General features: G+C 41.7%; 1 protein-coding gene across 6 annotated transcripts in view; it reads left to right on the top strand.

Moving 5' to 3' along the window:
• Window positions 1–16,463, top strand: part of LOC147573002 (integrin alpha-D-like) — a 37,139-nt gene extending 20,676 nt beyond the window's left edge. For 5 of the 6 annotated variants that reach the window (XM_086692307.1, XM_086692305.1, XM_086692304.1 and 2 more), the window contains 7 exons: window positions 1,534–1,612; window positions 1,778–1,885; window positions 1,994–2,071; window positions 2,274–2,387; window positions 2,538–2,639; window positions 2,906–3,016; window positions 15,833–16,463. In XM_086692307.1, the coding sequence (XP_086548433.1) occupies window positions 1,534–1,612; window positions 1,778–1,885; window positions 1,994–2,071; window positions 2,274–2,387; window positions 2,538–2,639; window positions 2,906–3,016; window positions 15,833–15,931 (691 nt within the window). In that variant the 3' untranslated portion in view covers window positions 15,932–16,463. Of the gene's footprint in view, window positions 1–1,456; window positions 1,613–1,777; window positions 1,886–1,993; window positions 2,072–2,273; window positions 2,388–2,537; window positions 2,640–2,905; window positions 3,017–15,832 lie in introns of those variants that run through there. The other variant, XR_015245527.1, reaches the window with a different exon arrangement.
• Window positions 16,464–21,164: the final 4,701 nt, after the last annotated feature.

Raw genomic sequence — 21,164 nt, 5'->3', positions numbered from 1 at the left:
CGTGTCCTAATTTCCCCTTCTAACCAAGGGAGAACAGTGAAACTTATAATTTAAGAGCTTCCAGTTATATATACTTATGATATGACAAGCATTTTAAATGTACTTGACACGTATCTACATTCCTTTAATCCTTCGAATAACTCTATGACATAGTTATTGTTAACCACCCTTTTTTAGCAACAAAGAAATCAAGAGGTTAAATAACTTGCCCCTGTCAGTCAGCTGGGAAGTGATAGCACCACGAATCACTCAGATGGTCTGGCTCCAGAGCTTGTGCTCATGCCCATATACTATTGTGCCTCTCCAAGGATTGGGGAAACTGAGTGATTTACTCAAATTTGAAAAGAGAGTTAGAACTGAAGTTTTAAGGTGAAAAAACTGAAGCACAGAGAGAAACATTTGGGATCAGGAGCATAGAGGAGGGCAAACACACTGAGGGAAAAAATAAATTCTAACATTTATGTCATTGCTGCAAACTGCCTCACAACTCTATTACAGGCACTATTATTAGCATCCTCATTCTAAAGAGGAAGAAACTACAGGGCTCCAGAGAGGTTTAGTAGCTTGCCTTAAATTAGTTGGGTAGGAAGTGGTAGACTGAAATGTGAACCCAGATGGCTTGGCTCCAAAACCTGTGTTCTTAATCATCAAACTGACAGTCACATCTGTGGGAAAACTGGGGGGGGGGGGGCGTGGAGTTTCTGTATGGCTGGCCTGGCTTCTGTACACTAGCTGCTGGTGAAATGTGCAGGTCCCGTTGCTTGTTTGCTTGATTCCACTGAGACCTTAGATGATAGCTCTGGAAAGACAGGGATTATGGCTTGTTAACTGTTGTATCTCCAGAGTCAAGCACACAGCCAGTCACAGGGTAAATGTTTACTGAAGAAGGCCATGGATGCATGGATAGATGGATGGAAACCCACCTGCAGCCTGGGACATTTATGTCCGCTCCAGGGTCTTGTGTTCATGCACCATCCTTTTTCACATTTACTTAGCTGCCCCAGGATAGCCACATTTATTTTATTCTTTCCATCTGGAGGGGCTTGCACTGCATTTTTTCCTGAGTGATCCAACCAAGATTCCCTTGAGTCCCCTTAGGCTTTTTTGTTCTGGCAGTGGCCTCTGCAAGCATTACCTAAGGCCAACCACGTACCTACTAGAGGAGAAAGCCATGTGAATGCCTTCTTCTCGTGGGAAAGTGTTTAAATGTTATAATAAGTAATGTTTAAGTTGGGCCTTTAAGTGACATTTTCCAGAAGGGGAGTGGTAATTACATTCCAAGCAAAAGAAAGAACTTGAACAAAGTTATGGGAACTTGAAAGAGCCAGGGTATCAGAGGGCAACCTAGCAGTTCTGGGTGACTGGGGCAAAAGTCATGGGAGAAGGGCTGAAGCTGAGTCTGCAGAGGCATGTGGGGACTGTAATTATATCTCTGGGCATTCTTCTGGGCCCACAGAGCCTTTGGAAGACGACTGGGGCAAAAGTGAGGATGGCTCCGTAGCTGTTTCTCACCAACAAGCCCTCTCTCTCCAGGCAGGAAGAATCTACCAAGTACTTCAACTTTTCAACTTCTGGTGAGAAGAGCAAGAAAGAAGCTGAGCATCGTTATCGTGTGAGAAGCCAGGGAGCGTCCATATATCTTCCCTCCCATGGTGCTGCTAATGTTTGGAGCTTGTGGAAAAGAGACAGGCAGTGTACCTGAGGGCTAGATCCAGGAAAGGAGTAGGATTGGGGATGCTCTAGGACCACAATAACGTTGTGTCTCAATTTTCTGCAGGTGAATAACCTGAGTCAGCGAGATCTGGCCATCAGCATTCATTTCTGGGTTCCTATCCTGCTGAATGGTGTGGCTGTGTGGGATGTGGCTGTTGTGGCCCCTTCACAGGTGCCTGCTTGCCTTTCCTAATGCTCCGGAGTCTGACCCCACAGTGCCCCACACCGTCTTACTAGTGAAATGTTGGTCATTTTGTGGCTATTTTCTCTCTCTCACTAGAGTCTCCCCTGTGTGTCAGAGAGGGAACCTCCCCAGCATCCTGAATTCCTGACCCAGATTCCAGGGAGTGTTGTACTGGTGAGAAAGACCCTGGATTCGCATTGCAGGACCAGCTGCATATTGGGGTATATGGGAAATGCACTTGCTGGGTTGCAGATGTATACATATGTCCTATAATTGTTCATCTGTTCTCGACCCCAAGCCTGACAGAGTTTATTTTCTGCTGTCGTTCTTGCCTAAATTAAGACCCTCCTCAACTTCATTCCTCTCCTGTCCCTAGAACTGCTCCATTGCTGATTGCCTGAGGTTCCGCTGTGACCTGCCCTCCTTTGGCATCCAGGAGGAAGTTGAATTCATCCTGAAGGGCAACCTCAGCTTTGACTGGGTCAGCCAGGTGTGTAGGTCCAACAGGAGAGCCCCCCCTTCCCCCCAGGATTCAGGTGCCACCAGATGACGTCTGTGTCCATCCTCCAGCCAGGACATTTCTTGAACTCTGTGCCTTTCCCAGTGCTAGTTCCTCATCTGTGCCCCCTCTGTTTTGTAGACATTGCAGAAGAAGGTATTGATTGTAAGTGTGGCTGAAATCACGTTCAACAGGTCCATGTATTCCCAGCTTCCAGGACAAGAGGCATTCTTGAGTGCTCAGGTAGTGACTGTGTGGTAGGCAGTGGCCAGGCTGGTAAGAGGGCTCCTAATGCAAAATCTGTGGTGCCTTGTGGGAGACTCACAAGCCTGAGGGAGGAAGGATGAAGGTCTCTCAGCAGGAGGGTTGTCCCTACGCCCATGAGTTTTTCTGTATGTCACCCCTTGGAGTAAAGGAAGGAGGGGAGAGAGCTAAAGGTTGGGGAACCTGGGAAGAGTCTGGGACAGTAAGAGTTCTGATACTTTCTGATGAGGTCACCTCCACTCCAGATGGAGATGGTACTAGAGAAGTATGAGGTCTACAACTCCATCCCCCTTATTATGGGCAGCTCTTTGGGAGGACTGCTGCTGCTGGCTCTCATCACAGCCATCCTCTACAAGGTGAGTGTTTTCATCCTGCTTTTGATACCACCAGTTTTTGATCCCATTCTTTCTGCATTGTGGGGAAGAGCTCACCTTGGATATAGATACACATTCTTTATTTTTTGTTATTATCAAAATTTTTATTAATTTTTTAAATCTAATTCACATCCAGTGCAATATTGGTTTTAGGAGTAGAATTCGGTATTTCATAACTTACATACAACACCCACGGTTCATAACAACATGTGCCCTCCTTAATACCCATCACCCATCTAGCCCACTCCCACCCACCTCCCTCCATCAACCTGCAGTTTGTTCTATATCACTTAGAGTCTCTTGTGGTTTGTTTCCCTCTCTCTTCTTTCCCCTCTTGCCATATGTTAATCAGTTTTCTTTCTTAAAATCCCCATATGAGTGATTTCATATGGTATTTGTCTTTCTCTGATCGACTTATTTCACTTAGCATAATACATTCTAGCTCATCCACATCATTGCAAATACCAAGATTTCATTCTTTTTGATGGCTGAGTAATATTCCATCATATATATATACACACACACACACGTACACACACACACACACACACACACACACACACACACACACACACACTACATCATTATCCATTCATCAGTTCAATGGAAATTTGTTCTCTCTCCATAGTTTGTCTTTTGTTGATAATGCTGCTATAAACATGCAGTGCATGTACCCTTTCGAATCTGTCTTTTTTTTATCTTTGGGTGAATATATATTTTTTTATTTATATATGAAATTTATTGTCAAATTGGTTTCCATACAACACCCAGTGCTCATCCCAAAAGGTGCCCTCCTCAATACCCATCACCCACCCTCTTCTCCCACCCACCCCCCATCAACCCTTAGTTTGTTCTCAGTTCTCAACAGTCTCTTAGGCTTTGGCTCTCTCCCACTCTAACCTCTTTTTTTTTTTTCCTTCCCCTCCCCCATGGGTTCCTGTTAAGTTTCTCAGGATCCACATAAGAGTGAAACCATATGGTATCTGTCTTTCTCTGTATGGCTTATTTCACTTAGCATCACACTCTCCAGTTCCATCCACGTTGCTACAAAGGGCCATATTTCATTCTTTCTCATTGCCACGTAGTATTCCATTGTGTATATAAACCACAATTTCTTTATCCATTCATCAGTTGATGGACATTTAGGCTCTTTCCATAATTTGGCTATAGTTGAGAGTGCTGCTATGAACATTGGGGTACAAGTGCCCCTATGCATCAGTACTCCTGTGTCCCTTGGATAAATTCCTAGCAGTGCTATTGCTGGGTCATAGGGTAGGTCTATTTTTAATTTTCTGAGGAACCTCCACACTGCTTTCCAGAGCGGCTGCACCAATTTGCATTCCCACCAACAGTGCAAGAGGGTTCCCGTTTGTCCACATCCTCTCCAGCATCTATAGTCTCCTGATTTGTTCATTTTGGCCACTCTGACTAGCGTGAGGTGATATCTGAGTGTGGTTTTGATTTGTATTTCCCTGATAAGGAGCGACGCTGAACATCTTTTCATGTGCCTGTTGGCCATCCGGATGTCTTCTTTAGAGAAGTGTCTATTCATGTTTTCTGCCCATTTCTTCACTGGGTTATTTGCTTTTCGGGTGTGGAGTTTGGTGAGCTCTTTATAGATTTTGGATACTAGCCCTTTGTCCGATATGTCATTTGCAAAGATCTTTTCCCATTCCGTTGGTTGCCTTTTAGTTTTGTTGGTTGTTTCCTTTGCTGTGCAGAAGCTTTTTCTCTTCATAAGGTCCGAGTAGTTCATTTTTGCTTTTAATTCCCTTGCCCTTGGGGATGTGTCGAGTAAGAGATTGCTACGGCTGAGGTCAGAGAGGTCTTTTCCTGCTTTCTCCTCTAAGGTTTTGATGGTTTCCTGTCTCACATTCAGGTCCTTTATCCATTTTGAGTGTATTTTTGTGAATGGTGTGAGAAAGTGGTCTAGTTTCAACCTTCTGCATGTTGCTGTCCAGTTCTCCCAGCACCATTTGTTAAAGAGACTGTCTTTTTTCCATTGGATGTTCTTTCCTGCTTTGTCAAAGATGAGTTGGCCATACGTTTGTGGGTCTAGTTCTGGGGTTTCTATTCTATTCCATTGGTCTATGTGTCTGTTTTTGTACCAATACCATGCTGTCTTGATGATGACAGCTTTGTAGTAGAGGCTAAAGCCTGGGATTGTGATGCCTCCTGCTTTGGTCTTCTTCAAAATTACTTTGGCTATTCGGGGCCTTTTGTGGTTCCATATGAATTTTAGGATTGCTTGTTCTGGTTTCGAGAAGAATGCTGGTGCAATTTTGATTGGGATTGCATTGAATGTGTAGATACCTTTGGGTAGTATTGACATTTTGACAATATTTATTCTTCCAATCCATGAGCAGGGAATGTCTTTCCATTTCTTTAAATCTTCTTCAATTACCTTCATAAGCTTTCTATAGTTTTCAGTATACAGATCCTTGACATCTTTGGTTAGATTTATTCCTAGGTATTTTATGCTTCTTGGTGCAATTGTGAATGGGATCAGTTTCTTTATTTGTCTTTCTGTTGCTTCATTGTTAGTGTATAAGAATGCAACTGATTTCTGTACATTGATTTTGTATCCTGCAACTTTGCTGAATTCATGTATCAGTTCTAGCAGACTTTTGGTGGAGTCTATCGGATTTTCCATGTATAATATCATGTCATCTGCAAAAAGCGAAAGCTTGACTTCATCTTTGCCAATTTTGATGCCTTTGATTTCCTTTTGTTGTCTGATTGCTGATGCTAGAACTTCCAGCACTATGTTAAACAACAGCGGTGAGAGTGGGCATCCCTGTCGTGTTCCTGATCTCAGGGAAAAAGCTCTCAGTTTTTCCCCATTGAGGATGATGTTAGCTGTGGGCTTTTCATAAATGGCTTTTATGATCTTTAAGTATGTTCCTTCTATCCCGACTTTCTCAAGGGTTTTTATTAAGAAAGGGTGCTGGATTTTGTCAAAGGCCTTTTCTGCATCGATTGACAGGATCATATGGTTTTCTCTTTTTTTTTTGTTAATATGATGTATCACGTTGATTGATTTGCGAATGTTGAACCAGCCCTGCATCCCAGGAATGAATCCCACTTGATCATGGTGAATAATTCTTTTTCTATGCCGTTGAATTCGATTTGCTAGTATCTTATTGAGAATTTTTGCATCCTTATTCATCAGGGATATTGGCCTGTAGTTCTCTTATTTTACTGGGTCTCTGTCTGGTTTAGGAATCAAAGTAATACTGGCTTCATAGAATGAGTCTGGAAGTTTTCCTTCCCTTTCTATTTCTTGGAATAGCTTGAGAAGGATAGGTACTATCTCTGCTTTAAATGTCTGGTAGAACTCCCCTGGGAAGCCATCTGGTCCTGGACTCTTATTTGTTGGGAGATTTTTGATAACTGATTCAATTTCTTTGCTGGTTATGGGTCTGTTCAAGCTTTCTATTTCCTCCTGATTGATTTTTGGAAGAGTGTGGGTGTTCAGGAATTTGTCCATTTCTTCCAGGTTGTCCAATTTGTTGGCATATAATTTTTCCTAGTATTCCCTGATAATTGTTTGTATCTCTGAAGGATTGGTTGTAATAATTCCATTTTCATTCATGATTTTATCTATTTGGGTCATCTCCCTTTTCTTTTTGAGAAGCCTGGCTAGAGGTTTGTCAATTTTGTTTATTTTTTCAAAAAACCAACTCTTGGGGCGCCTGGGTGGCGCAGTCGGTTAAGCGTCCGACTTCAGCCAGGTCACGATCTCGCCGTCCGTGAGTTCGAGCCCCGCGTCGGGCTCTGGGCTGATGGCTCAGAGCCTGGAGCCTGTTTCCGATTCTGTGTCTCCCTCTCTCTCTGCCCCTCCCCCGTTCATGCTCTGTCTCTCTCTGTCGCAAAAATAAACGTTGAAAAAAAAAAATTAAAAAACAAAAAAAAAAAACAAACAAAAAAAAAACAAACCAACTCTTGGTTTCGTTGATCTGCTCTACAGTTTTTTTAGATTCTATATTGTTTATTTCTGCTCTGATCTTTATTATTTCTCTTCTTCTGCTGGGTTTAGGCTGCCTTTGCTGTTCTGCTTCTAGTTCCTTTAGGTGTGCTGTTGGATTTTGTATTTGGGATTTTTCTTGTTTCTTGAGATAGGCCTGGATTGCAATGTATTTTCCTCTCAGGACTGCCTTCGCTGCGTCCCAAAGCGTTTGGATTGTTGTATTTTCATTTTCGTTTGTTTCCATATATTTTTAAATTTCTTCTCTGATTGCCTGGTTGACCCACTCATTCGTTAGTAGGGTGTTCTTTAACCTCCATGCTTTTGGAGGTTTTCCAGACTTTTTTCTGTGGTTGATTTCAAGCTTCATAGCATTGTGGTCTGAAAGTATGCATGGTATGATTTCAATTCTTGTAAACTTATGAAGGGCTGTTTTGTGACCCAGTATATGATCTATCTTGGAGAATGTTCCATGTGCACTCGAGAAGAAAGTATATTCTGTTGCTTTGGGATGCAGAGTTCTAAATATATCTGTCAAGTCCATCTGATCCAATGTCTCATTCAGGGCCCTTGTTTCTTTATTGACCGTGTGTCTAGATGATCTATCCATTTCTGTAAGTGGGGTGTTAAAGTCCCCTGCAATTACCACATTCTTATCAATAAGGTTGCTTGTGTTTATGAGTAATTGTTTTATATATTTGGGCGCTCCGGTATTCGGCGCATAGACATTTATAATTGTTAGCTCTTCCTGATGGATAGACCCTGTCACTATTATATAATGTCCTTCTTCATCTCTTGTTACAGCCTTTAATTTAAAGTCTAGTTTGTCTGATATAAGTATGGCTACTCCAGCTTTCTTTTGGCTTCCAGTAGCATGATAAATAGTTCTCCATCCCCTCACTCTCAATCTAAAGGTGTCCTCAGGTCTAAAATGAGTCTCTTGTAGACAGCAAATAGATGGGTCTTGTGTTTTTATCCATTCTGATACCCTATGTCTTTTGGTTGGCGCATTTAATCCATTTACATTCAGTGTTATTATAGAAAGATATGGGTTTAGAGTCATTGTGATGTCTGTATGTTTTATGCTTGTAGTGATGTCTCTGGTACTTTGTCTCACAGGGTCCCCCTTAGGATCTCTTGGAGGGCTGGTTTAGTGGTGACAAATTCCTTCAGTTTTTGTTTGTTTGGGAAGACCTTTATCTCTCCTTCTATTCTAAATGACAGACTTGCTGGATAAAGGATTCTCGGCTGCATATTTTTTCTGTCTAGCACACTGAAAATCTCGTGCCAATTCTTTCTGGCCTGCCAAGTTTCAAAAGAGAGATCAGTCACGAGTCTTATAGGTCTCCCTTTATATGTGAGGGCACGTTTACCCCTTGCTGCTTTCAGAATTTTCTCTTTATCCTTGTATTTTGCGAGTTTCACTATGATATGTCGTGCAGAAGATCGATTCAAGTTACGTCTGAAGGGGGTTCTCTGTGCCTCTTGGATTTCAATGCCTTTTTCCTTCCCCAGTTCAGGGAAGTTCTCAGCTATTATTTCTTCAAGTACCCCTTCAGCACCTTTCCCTCTCTCTTCCTCCTCTGGGATACCAATTATGCGTGTATTATTTCTTTTTAGTGTATCACTTAGTTCTCTAATTTTCCCCTCATACTCCTGGATTTTTTTATCTTTTTCTCAGCTTCCTCTTTTTCCATAACTTTATCTTCTAGTTCGCCTATTCTCTCCTCTGCCTCTTCAATCCGAGCCATGGTGGTTTCCATTTTGTTATGCATTTCGTTTAAAGCGTTTTTCAGCTCCTCGTGACTGTTCCTTAGTCCCTTGATCTCTGTAGCAAGAGATTCTCTGCTGTCAGCTATACTGTTTTCAAGCCCAGCGATTAATTTTATGACTATTATTCTAAATTCACTTTCTGTTATATTATTTAAATCCTTTTTGATCAGCTCATTAGCTGTTGTTATTTCCTGGAGATTCTTCTGAGGGGAATTCTTCCGCTTGGTCATTTTGGATAGTCCCCAGCGTGGTGAGGACCTGCAGGGCACTTCCCCTGTGCTGTGGTGTATAACTGGAGTTGGTGGGCGGAGCCGCAGTCAGACCTGATGTCTGCCCCCAGCCCACCGCTGTGTCCACAATCAGACTGGTGTGTGCCTTCTCTTCCCCTCTCCTAGGGGCGGGATTCACTGTGGGGTGGGGTGGCCCGTGTGGGCTACTTGCACACTGCCAGGCTTGTGATGCTGGGGATCTGGTGTCTTAGCTGGGGTGGGTAGGCAAGGTGCACAGGGGCAGGAGGGGCAGGCTTAGCTTGCTTCTCCTTAGGTGATCCACTTCAGGAGGGGCCCTGTGGCAGCAGGAGGGAGTCAGATCCGCTGCCGGAGGTTTGGCTCCGCAGAAGCGCAGAGTTGGGTGTTTGCGCGGAGCGAGCAAGTTCCCTGGCAGGAACTGGTTCTCTTTGGGATTTTGGCTGGGGGATGGGCGGGGGAGATGGCGCTGGCGAGCGCCTTTGTTCCCCACCAAACTGAGCTCTGTCGTCAGGGGGCTCAGCAGCTCTCCTTCCCTTTGTCCTCCAGCCTTCCCGCTTTCTGAGCAGAGCTGTTAACTTATGACCTCCCAGATGCTAAGTCGCGCTTGCTGTCGGAACACAGTCCGTCAGGCCCCTCCACTTTTTGCAAGCCAGACTCGGGGGTTCTGCTTGGCCGGCGAGCCGCCCCTCTGCCCCGGCTCCCTCCCGCCAGTCCGTGGAGCGCGCACCGCCTCGCCGCCCTTCCTACCCTCTTCCGTGGGCCTCGCGTCTGCGCTTGGCTCTGGCGACTCCGTTCTGCTAATCCTCTGGCGGTTTTCTGGGTTATTTAGGCAGGTGTAGGTGGAATCTAAGTGATCAGCAGGACGCGCGGTGAGCCCAGCGTCCTCCTACGCCGCCATCTTCCCTCTCCTCTCCTTTGGGTGAATTTTTTTTTTTTTTTTAACGTTTATTTATTTTTGAGACAGAGAGAGACAGAGCATGAACAGGGGAGGGTCAGAGAGAGAGGGAGACACAGACTCGGAAGCAGGCTCCAGGCTCTGAGCCATCAGCCCAGAGCCCGACGCAGGGCTCGAACTCACGGACCGCGAGATCGTGACCTGAGCTGAAGTCGGACGCTTAACCGACTGAGCCACCCAGGCGCCCCCTTTGGGTGAATATTTAATAGGGCATTTGTGGATCTAGGGTAGTTCTATTTTTAGTTTTTTGAGGAACCTCCATATTGTTGTCCACTTTGCATTCCCTCCAACAGTGCAAGAGGTCCCCTTTCTCCCAATCCTTGCCAACACCTGTTGTTTCTTGTGTCGCTAATATTAGCCATTCTGACAGATGTGAGGTGGTATCTCATTGTGGTTTTGATTTGTATTTCTTTGATGATGAGTGATATTGAACATATTCATGTTAGCAATCTGGATGTGTTCTTTGGAGGTATTTATTCATGTCTTCTGCACATTTCTTAACAGGGTTGTGTGTTTTTTGGCTACTGAGTTTTATAAATTCTTTATCAGATATGTTGTTTGCAGATATCTTCTGCCAATCCACAGGGTGCCTTTTAGTTTCGTTCTTATTTCCTTCACTGTGCAGAAACTTTTTATCTTGATTAAGTCCCAGTAATTCAGGTTTGCTTTGTTTCCCTTGCCTTTAGCAACGTGTGTAGTAATAAGTTGCTACACCAAAGTGAAAGAGGTTGCTGCCTTTGTTCTCTTCTAGGATTTTGATGGTCTCCTGTTTCACATTTAGGTCTTTCATCCATTTTGAATTTGTTATTGTGTATGGCATAGGATAGAGGTGCAATTTCATTGTTTTGCATGTCACTCCCCAGTTTTCCAAACACCCGTTGTTGAAGACACTGTCTTTTTTCCATTGAATATTCTTTCTTGCTTTGTTGAAGATGAGTAAACCATATAGTTGTGGGTCCATTTCTTGGTTTTATATTTTGTTCCATTGACCTATGTGTCTATTTTTGTGCCCACACTGTCTTGATGACTACAGACTTGCAGTATAGCATGAAATCTGGAATCATGATGCCTCCAGTTTTGTTTTGCTTTATCAGGATTGCTTTGGCTATTTAGGGTCTTTGGTGGTTGCATACAAATTTTAAGATTGTTCTAGCTCTGCAAAAAATGCTGGTGGTATTTATTTATTTACTTACTTTTTTTAATTTAAATTTTAGTTAGTTAACATACAGTCAATATTAGTTTCAGGAGTGGAATCCAATGATTCATTACTTATATACAACACCCACTGCTCATCACAACAGGTGTCTTGGTGGTATTTTGATAAGGATTGCATTAAATGTGTAGATTGCTTAGGGTAGTACAGACATTTTCACAATGTTTTTTTCTTCTAATTCATGAGCATACGGGCTTTTCCTTTTGTTTGTGTCCTCTTCAATATCTTTCATATAGTTTCACTATAGTTCATATAGTCGATGATTTCAGGAGTAGATTCCTTAATGCCCCTTACCCATTTAGCCGATCCCCCCTCCCACAACCCCTCCAGTAACCCTCTGTTTGTTCTCCATATTTAAGAGTCTCTTATGTTTTGTCCCCCGCCCTGTTTTTATATTATTTTTGCTTCCTTTCCCTTATGTTCATCTCTTCTGTTTGACTCTTCTTTATTTATTTTTTTTTTAATTTTTTTTTCAACTTTTATTTATTTTTTTTGGGACAGAGAGAGACAGAGCATGAATGGGGGAGGGGCAGAGAGAGAGGGAGACACAGAATCGGAAACAGGCTCCAGGCTCTGAGCCATCAGCCCAGAGCCTGACGCGGGGCTCGAACTCACGGACCGCGAGATCGTGACCTGGCTGAAGTCGGACGCTTAACCGACTGCGCCACCCAGGCGCCCCTGTTTGACTCTTCTTTAAATGTCTGGTAGAAATCCCCTGGGAAACCATTGGCCCAGGACTCTTGTTTTTTGAGGAGATTTTTGATAACTGATATAACTGATTCAATTTCTTTGCTCGTTATGGATCTCTTTAAATTTTATGTATCTTTCTCTTTAAGTTTTTGTAGTTTGTGAGTTCCTAGGAATTTTCCCATTTCTTCCAGATGGTCCAGTTTGCTGGCATATAATTTTTAACAGTATTCTTTTATAATTGTTGTATTTCTGTGGTGTTGGTTGTGATCTCTCTTTTTCATTTGTGATTTTATCCATTTGAATCCTTTCTCTTTTTTTCTTAATAACTCTTTTTTACGGGGTTATCAATTTTATTAATCTTCCAGAGAACCAGCTCTTAGTTTCATTGATCTGTTCTACTGTTTTTGTTTGTTTCTATATCATTTACTTCTGCTCTAATCTTTATTATTTCAGTACTTCTACTGGCTTCTACTGTTGCTTTTCTGCCTCTTTTAGGTGTAAGGTTAGGTTGTGTATTTGGGACCTTTCTTGCTTCCTGAGACAGGCCTGAACTGCAATATATTTTCCTCTTAAGACTGCCTTTTCTGCATTGTGTTTTCATTTTCACTGGCTTCCATGTATTTTTAAATTTCTTCTTTAATTTCCTGGTTAACTCATTAATTCTTTAGTTAGGATGTTCTTTAACCTTCATGTATTTGAGGGTTTTCAAAATTTTTTGTGTGCTTGATTTCAAGTTTCATAGCATTGTGATCTGAAAATATACATAATATTATCTCAATTTTTTTGTACTTGTTTAGGGCTGATTTGTGACCCAGTATGTGATCTATTCTGGAGAATGTTCCATGTGCACTTGAGAATAATGTGTATTCTGCTGCTTTAGGATGAAATATCCTGAATATATCTATTAAGTTCATCCGGTCCAGTGTGTCATTCAAAGTCATTGTTTCCTTGGGGGTGTTAAAGTCCTCTACTCTTATTGTATTATTATCAATGAATTTCTTTATGTTTGTTATTAATTGAATTATGTATTTGGGTGCTTCCAATTTGGGGCCTAAGTATTTACTATTGTTAGATCTTCCTGATGGATAGATGCCTTAATTATGATCTAATGCCCTTCTTTATCTCTTGTTACACTCTTTGTTTTAAAGTCTGATGTGTCTGATAGAAATATAGGTACCCCAGCGTGGTTTTTTTTTTTACATCCATTAGCATGATAGATAGTTTTCCATCCTTTTATCTTCGATCTGCCAGTGCCTTTAGGTCTAAAATGAGTCTTTTGTAGGCAGGATATAGATATACCTTTTAAAAAAAAAAATTCTATTCTGACACTTTATGTGTTTTGATTGGAGCACTTAGTCTATTTACATTCAGAGTAATTATTGAAAGATATGAATTTGTGCCATTTTGTTGACTGTACAGTGGTGTTTCTGGTGATGTTCTCTGGTCCATTGTAGTCTGTTGTTTGGTCTTTCTGTTTTTCCTCTTCACTCAGAGTCTCCCTTAAAATTTTCTGCCAGGCTGGTTTAATGGTCATGAGCTCCTTTAGTTTTTGTTTGTTTGGAAAGTCCTTATTTCTCCTCCTATACTGAATGACAGCCTTGCTGGATGAGGATCCTCTTGGCTGCATATTTTTTGCATTCAGCATGTTGAATATTTCCTGGCACATTTCCTGCCACTCTTTTCTGGCCTGCCATGTTTCTGTGGACAGATGTGATGCGAACCTAATAGATTCCTGCCTTCCTTGTAGATTAAGGACTTTTCCCTCCTTTCTGCTTTCAGAATTCTTTCCTTATCTGTGTATTTTGTAAATTTGACTATGACATGCCTTGGTGATGACCTGCTTTTGTTGAATTTAATGGGAGTTCTCTGTGCTTCTTGGATTTTGATATCTGTGTCTTTCCCTAGATTAAGAGGTTTTTCAGCTATAATTTGTTCTGATAAACCTTCTGCCCTGTTTTCTTTCTCTTCATCTTCTGGGACTCCCAAGACATAGATGTTATTACATTTTAATAAGCGACCTAGTTCCCTAAGTCTGTCATTGTCATCCATGACCTTTCTTTCCTTCATCTTTTCATTTTCATTATTTTCCATAATTTTATCTTCTATATCACTGATTTCCTCCTCTACTTCACCCATCTTTGTTTTTATAGCTTCGATTTGGGATTGCATCTCAGTTTATACCATTTTAAACTTTGGCTCAAGTAGATTTTAGTTCTTTTATCTCTGCAGTAAGGGATTCTTTAGTGTCTCCTATGCTTTTTTCAGGCACAGCCAACACCCTTAATTGTTTTAAATTATAGTTCAGACATCTTACTTATATCTGTATTGACTAAATATCTCTGACTGTCATTTCTTCCTGTTCTTTCTTTTGGGGTGAATTCCTCCATCTTGTGATTTTGGAGAGAAAGAAAGAAAGAAAAATCAAAATACAACCAAATAAATTTTTAAAAAATTGGAGAAAGAAAAAGAAATTAAATAAATAAAATAAAATACATAAAGGAAGCTAGATCCTAGGTGTGTTTTGGTCTGCTTTTTACAAGAAGCTTGGTAGAAAAATGTAGAAGGAAAGAAAAGAAAAAGAAAAGAAAAATATATACATATAATTTAAAAATGATAGAAATTTTTAAAATGAAATAATAAAAATTGCTCTTTCTGTATCTAACAAAAATAAAGACAAAAATAAAAGAACAAAAAGAAAGGACAAAAGAGAGAAAGAAAGAAAGAAAGAAAGAAAGAAAGAAAGAAAGAAAGAAAGGCCCCCATGGGGCACTAGGCACTTTTTCCCTTAGAGCTGAAACTTTGCAGCCCTCAATGATCCATAGACTTAGTGTGTGAAGGGATTTGTGCTGGTCCTCTGGGAGTGGGGCCTGCCTCTCTGATTCTCTGGTACAATTGCTGTAACGGAGATATGCCTGCAGGGCACAGTGTCACCAGGCTTGGTGTAGTGGCTCCATTCTCCACTTGGTGGCTCACTGAGTGGTTCAATTTGATGGGTTCAGTCACTGAAGTGTTTCAATCTGATGGGTGTCACAAGAAAATGGTTTGGCCCTGTTCTCTCTTCTTTGGAGTGGGAAATGCATGCCACCCCTCCTCAGCAAGCCCTCACAGATGTGCAGTGACACTGCCTGTGTCCCTGGTTTCTATCACCCTGTCTGTGCCTGAGCCTTCACCTTGTCTGTGCCTGAGCTGTCTGCCTGCCAAACGGTGCAGCACTCTGTGATTTAACTCAGGCACAACTGTGTTTCAAAACCTTCCACTTCACAGACGCCCGCCCCCCCCCCCCCCAGCCCCGCAGTTCCTTGGATGACCTGATCCCATGGAGGGTCTCCTCTTGGATGCCCATGGAGGGATGGAGGGTCTTCATGTTTTGTGGCTGGTGCTGGCTTGTTGCAGAAGACAGCTGCCTGACCACACAGCAGATCAGAGTTTATGGTAAATCGCAACACACAACCAGTACCAGGGTTTGTAGACCTCCCCTGGCCTACGTGCACATTCTTGCTAGGTCGCTGTGTGTGAGAGATCCCTTCCCACGTATGACATCACCAGTCCTCATTAGTCCCTATAAATGTGCCTTCCTATCTGATTCTCAGGACGCTGTTAATTGCTCTCCCTGTCTTTTCCACTCTCCTCTTCTTCACTACATGTTTCCCTTCATAGCAAATTGTAACATAAAAGCAAAGACCTGGATTTGGTGTGGATACCAGCGCTGATTCCTTCCATGACTATAGGCAGTGCCTGGCCCATGCTGGGTCTTGATTTCTCATTCTGAAGGTGATTGCACCCCACTCACAGAATTTTGGTAAAGGCTAAATGACATAGCATGTCTAACGTTTCTAGTGCAGTGCTGGAACATAGTAGGGGCTCTTCCAATGGTGATCCCTCTCCCTCCCCAGTTGTCTCATTTCCTCTCTTCCACCGGATTTCCTAATTCCATTTTCCTTCCTCTCCACAGGTTGGCTTCTTCAAACGTCAGTATAAGGAAATGATAGAGGAAGCAAATGGACAGACTATCTCAGAAAATGGGACCTCAGACCATCAAGTTGCCCAATAATAAACTACCTCCTATTCTCCCTTGGACCTGTTCTCCTGTGAGAGGTTTCTTGGCCCTCTTACTCTAACCTAAGTTAGGCCAGCAGGGAGAGAAATGCTCCGTGTGAGGGACACCAGGATCAGGTTGCTTTCTCCCTTTGGGAGATGCATTGTGTTCACCCAAAGTGCTTGCCTGGGAAGAGCTATTTGTTTTGTCAAGGCTGCAACTGGAAACCCCAGAACAGGATCTTCACCATTGCCCCTGGGTGGGCTTGATTTTGATTTTTACCTAGAAATACATGAACAATAGCCTCAGGCTCCAGTGTCTCTTTCTTCACTAGCCACCAATGATCTTTCTAAAGTACAGTACCAAGCAATCCACAATCCTCATATATCTTTGGTGGATCCCTAATTTTCATAGAATGGCAATTGAACTCTCCAATTGATATTAGGAATCCAGCTCCATTTCCAGAAGGTGGGCTTTGATACACACGTCATGAGTTGCTCTGTGTCTCACTATTGTCCTAATTCCTAGTAAAATACTATCAATATCAGCTCTTTGTCTCAGGAATCTCAGTCCAGATTTTGAAACTGAATTGGGAATAAAATGTCTACACATTGGAATTTGTAAACATGGCTTCCAGCCTTTGTCAGCATTGCTAGCTGGGAGGGAGAAGTAGTACCCCAGCAGGGGTATTGCCCCAATGTCACTTTGGCTCAGCTAGCTCCAGCATCTCTCAAGTGATCAAGATGCCCAGGATACTTCCATTTTTTTGAGGTTCCAAATATATTGAATGAAGAAATGCTAAAGCATTATCCTAAAAATTGTGTATTTTAAATGTTTGCTTTAACAATTTAACACATTGCACAAAACAATGCATGTACATTTTTTGGTTACTATGTCAAAGGTCTAAAACTGTAGGAATGGGAGTCCTATATAGTGATGCCTATAGTGTCCACTAACCATGGTGGATGCTGGCCTGCTGTGAAGCCTGGGGCCAGGACAAGAAAGTTAAATACAATGGAGGTTATTAATGTCCCTATGTTAGGGTAACCTGACTTCTTAATCTACTCACTCTATTCTCCAGTCTGTCACCGATAGGAAGCTGATGGGGCTGTGGTGGGGGCAAGGAGAAGGGGCTCAGTTGGAAAGGTCATTAAAGTGGACTAATACACAGATATTTCTTACAAATCCTAGGATGTAATGAAGGGGTCATTATTTGCATATGGCTAGTGATTAGAAGGCACTTTGAAGCCCTATATCAGAGACCTGCCGCCCCAAATAAGCATTATTACTCTTATGCCACCCATCTTAGCATAAAGGCCAAACCAGTGCCCAGTATTGAGTTGTGAGTCAACACATAGCAGGCCTTTCCATGCCCTAGAGGGATCCCACTGCTGCTGCCACCTCCCACGAGTTTGGGCCATTTGGATGTTTGAATTAAAACTACAGAAGGGTGAGACAGTTGATGAGTGATTTTAGGGGAAGCTGGAAAATGACCCTTTACTGCCAACCAAAAATATCTCCTGCATTCACTATTATAGGGCCCAAAATCCCTTTGGAGTTTCCAGAAGGACCAAATACTATGCAATAACTATGAGTGGGCCTTAAGATTAGAGTATATGAAAATCAAGCTTGAGAATGTTGTTTCTCAAAATGTGTTCCATGAATCACAGTGGTGTCTGGTGGTCTCCTAAGTGCTAAGTTTTAGAAAAAAAAAAAAAAAAACAGCAAGGAACAGTTTTGAACCCATACATTTCACACATTTGAAACTGGTGACTTTCATAGAAATACTGCTATATCCTTAATAATTGTGTTTCTAAAGGTTGTCCATGGTCTCTAAGGACTGCAGTGGGCTCTTGCCTAAAATGAAGGCAACAGGTGTTATTTTCACCTGTTTGCATATTTGCATATTATTACTTATATTAATTTTATTTGCATTTTTCACAGGTGCTCTTGTGTTATGCTATATCTCCAAATCACAAAAATGGGTCAATGGCTCAAAATTTTTTCACTGAAACATAAAAGTCGTGATTTAAAAAAAAGTAAATTGCTTAGGATAATATCATCAAAATCAATATTGAATGAGATTCCAGTGCACATTTAGTATAGGGATATGAATGGTGGGATGAGTTATTCTGAGCCCAAAATTAAAATATATCTAGAAAATATTATACCATTGAAATTGGATTTTATTGGGTTACATATCTATTTTCTCCTAGGCCATTATCCATTATGAAACTTTGTCAAATGATGGCATGAAGTTATCAAAGCTTTTGTGTCATTTTCTCACATGATATAATGACCTCTCAGATAAGGCAACAAAGGTTTCTCAGAACAACTGAAGCATGTTTCTCAAAACATCCCAAAGCAACAATTTTATCATTAAATACAGAGAAGACAACAAAACTACAGTAGCATAAATTAAAGTTGCTCTTATATCAAAAGTATGTAATAGTCACACAATTTCCAAGAAGCCTATAAAAGCAGCAACGAGGTTAATATCTATACTGGAAAGTTGGTTTTGGCTGTAAGTAACAGGGAACATCAAAATACATAAGGGTATATAAAAAGCCTTCTCACAAGGGGTCCAGATATAGTCATTAATTCAGTCACTCAATAATGACATTAAGATGCGGCTATCTTGTGATGCTTTTGTCTTAGACCATCCCCCTCATCATTGCAAGATGGCTGCCATAGCTACAGGCATTTTGTCCTTGGATAATAGTGCCCAAAGGCAAGAAGAGCACTTTGGTGGAGAAGGTCATTGAAAGGAGGTGACCATTGGTTGACCCAGGTAATTCGAGTCTTCTAATCCCCTGCCCTGTCCTTGGAATATATACTCTGCCCACCATTCCCACTGTGGGAGCCACTTTCAAGGACACAGCCTTAGAAAGCAATATGTACTGAGTCTATCTGGGTGGTACATGTGCCTCAATCTAGTTAAGTCCTCTATATAAACTTAAGATTCTGGTGGGCATGTGCAAAGATCTACTATTCTTGCAGCTGCCCAAGACAAGCCTCATATTTCCCTTGCTTATTAACTCTGCTACCTACCAATCTGGAGTGGCCTGACTCTTTATTCAGGCTCTGTCTGCCTTCAATATTGGGACTGGTTTCAAATTTCATCCTGGGAATTCCTGAAGTGCAAACCAACAACTTTCTAGCTAGCCAGGAGACTGAAAAATGGGTCTTGGGAGTTGGCCATGGGATAGATATCACTGCATCCTGGGTTTTCCTCGGGCATGGGAGAGTTGGAGAGTTTACCCCACAGTAACAAAAATTGCTATCCCCCCTCTCCTCAAGGCCAGATGGGAAAGGTGTTTTGCAGTGATAAGATCATTTGGCTGCTGTCTTTGTTCTCTTAATTGGTCTGGAGGACATAATAGCACACACAGAAGCCCTTACTAAATTCATCCACCAAGACTTAAATTATAGCTGACAAAGCCTGTATTTACTGAATACTGAAATATCTCTAATGAGAAAAGATGTCTTCCAAAGTAGGATCACTTTGTATATTATTGCTATCTCATAAGGAGACAACCTGTGCTATAACCCAAAAAGAGTGTTGTGTGTTCATATCTGATGAGTCTGTTAATGTATCATCTTTATTAAATCCCATGAGGACACAAGTGAATGCCCTGAATGATCTGACCCCAAAACTAGGGGACTTAATAAATAAATGGTTTGGATTATGGGGCTCTTGGTGGAAAAAAAGGTTACTTATTTTAGGAATCATTATCTTCATCTGTGTTTTCTCTTGCACGTGCCTCTACTGCTACTGTGGTATCTGCCTGCAGTGCATGCAAATAGCTGCTAAAGGAGTCGCCGCTATCCTAGTGAAACTCATTGCTGACCAGTCAGGGCACATTGCAGCAGAGAGGTGTGTGTAACATTCTAATAGCCAGTCACAAGGGGTAGAATGTTGGAGGAGGTCACTGACAGGTTGTGGCCACCAATTGACTCTTGAGCTGGACCTGGGCAATGGGACGCTCCTTACTCTCTCCCCTGTACTTGGCATGTACACTACCCACAATTTCCACAGTAGAAGCCTCAAAAGAGCAATGTGTTGTTGAGACTATCTGGATGGTATAGATGACAGCATGGTTAATACTGTATATAACTTAAACATTTTTTTGGATATATGTATGTATGTATGTATATACATATGCATTCACACACAATTTGCAGCATTTAATCCTGCAAATGTGAGCTGATGCTAAACATACTGCTTTGTAACCTGTTATGTTTTACTTCACAAAAGAGAATGAATATATTTTCATGCATATATGTGAAGCTTTCCAATTGAAAAACAGACCTGGAGAATGGGTCAAAATACAAAGTCCAGTGAGATGTTGGTAACAAGGAAACTTTGTTCTTTTACAAAATTCCATCAGATGATTAAAAGTACAAGGGAGTCAAAGATACATCAGAAAATGCTGGCAGTAAGAAAGCAGAGGCCAGAATTTAATATCAGTCAAGAACAGAATTCAAGCCTAAAGCATACAGAATAAGGATGGCTCTATGAATGCCTTTGCTTCCAATGCATCACCACAAACTTGTTTCTTGTTCTTCTCTTCCTATCTCTTCCCTAAGAATTTCCACCTCATCTACACCTCTTATCATTTCTTCAGGCTCCAAATGCTTCACAGGCATGTCCTCTTTAAACCCATCGCCAGGGGCGCCTGGGTGGCTCAGTCGGTTGAGCATCCGGCTTCAGCTCAGGTCATGATCTCATAGTCCGTGAGTTTGAGCCCCGCGTTGGGCTCTCTGCTGATGGCTCAGAGCCTGGAGTCTGTTTCAGATTCTGTGTCTCCCTCTCTCTGCCCCTTCCCTGCTCGTGTTCTGTCTCTCTCTGTCTCTCAAAAATGAATAAACATTAAAAAAAATTGTTTAAACCCATGGCCAGGCCAACTTCTCTGACCTCAGCCATAGCAACTTCTTACTATACACGTCGTCGAAGGCAAGGGAAACAAAAGCAAAAATTATTGGGATTTCATCAAGATAAAATGCTTTTGCACAGTGAAGGAAACAATCAACAAACTATAGCAGCCTATGGAATGGGAGAAGATACTTTCAAACAACATATCTGAAAAGTGTTAGTATCCAAAATCCATAAAGAACTTCTTAAACTCAACACCTAAAAGCAAATAACCCAGTTAATAAATGGGCAGAAGACATGAATAGGAGACATCCAGATGGCTAACAGAAACATGAGAAGATGCTCAACATCATTCAACATCAGGGAAATACA

Source organism: Puma concolor, chromosome E3, assembly GCF_028749965.1.
Source record: "Puma concolor isolate L17-30 chromosome E3, mPumCon1.1.hap2, whole genome shotgun sequence".
Lineage (NCBI taxonomy): Eukaryota > Metazoa > Chordata > Mammalia > Carnivora > Felidae > Puma > Puma concolor.
Note: the sequence above shows the minus strand (reverse complement) of the source record. Positions and strands in the feature narration are given on the sequence as shown.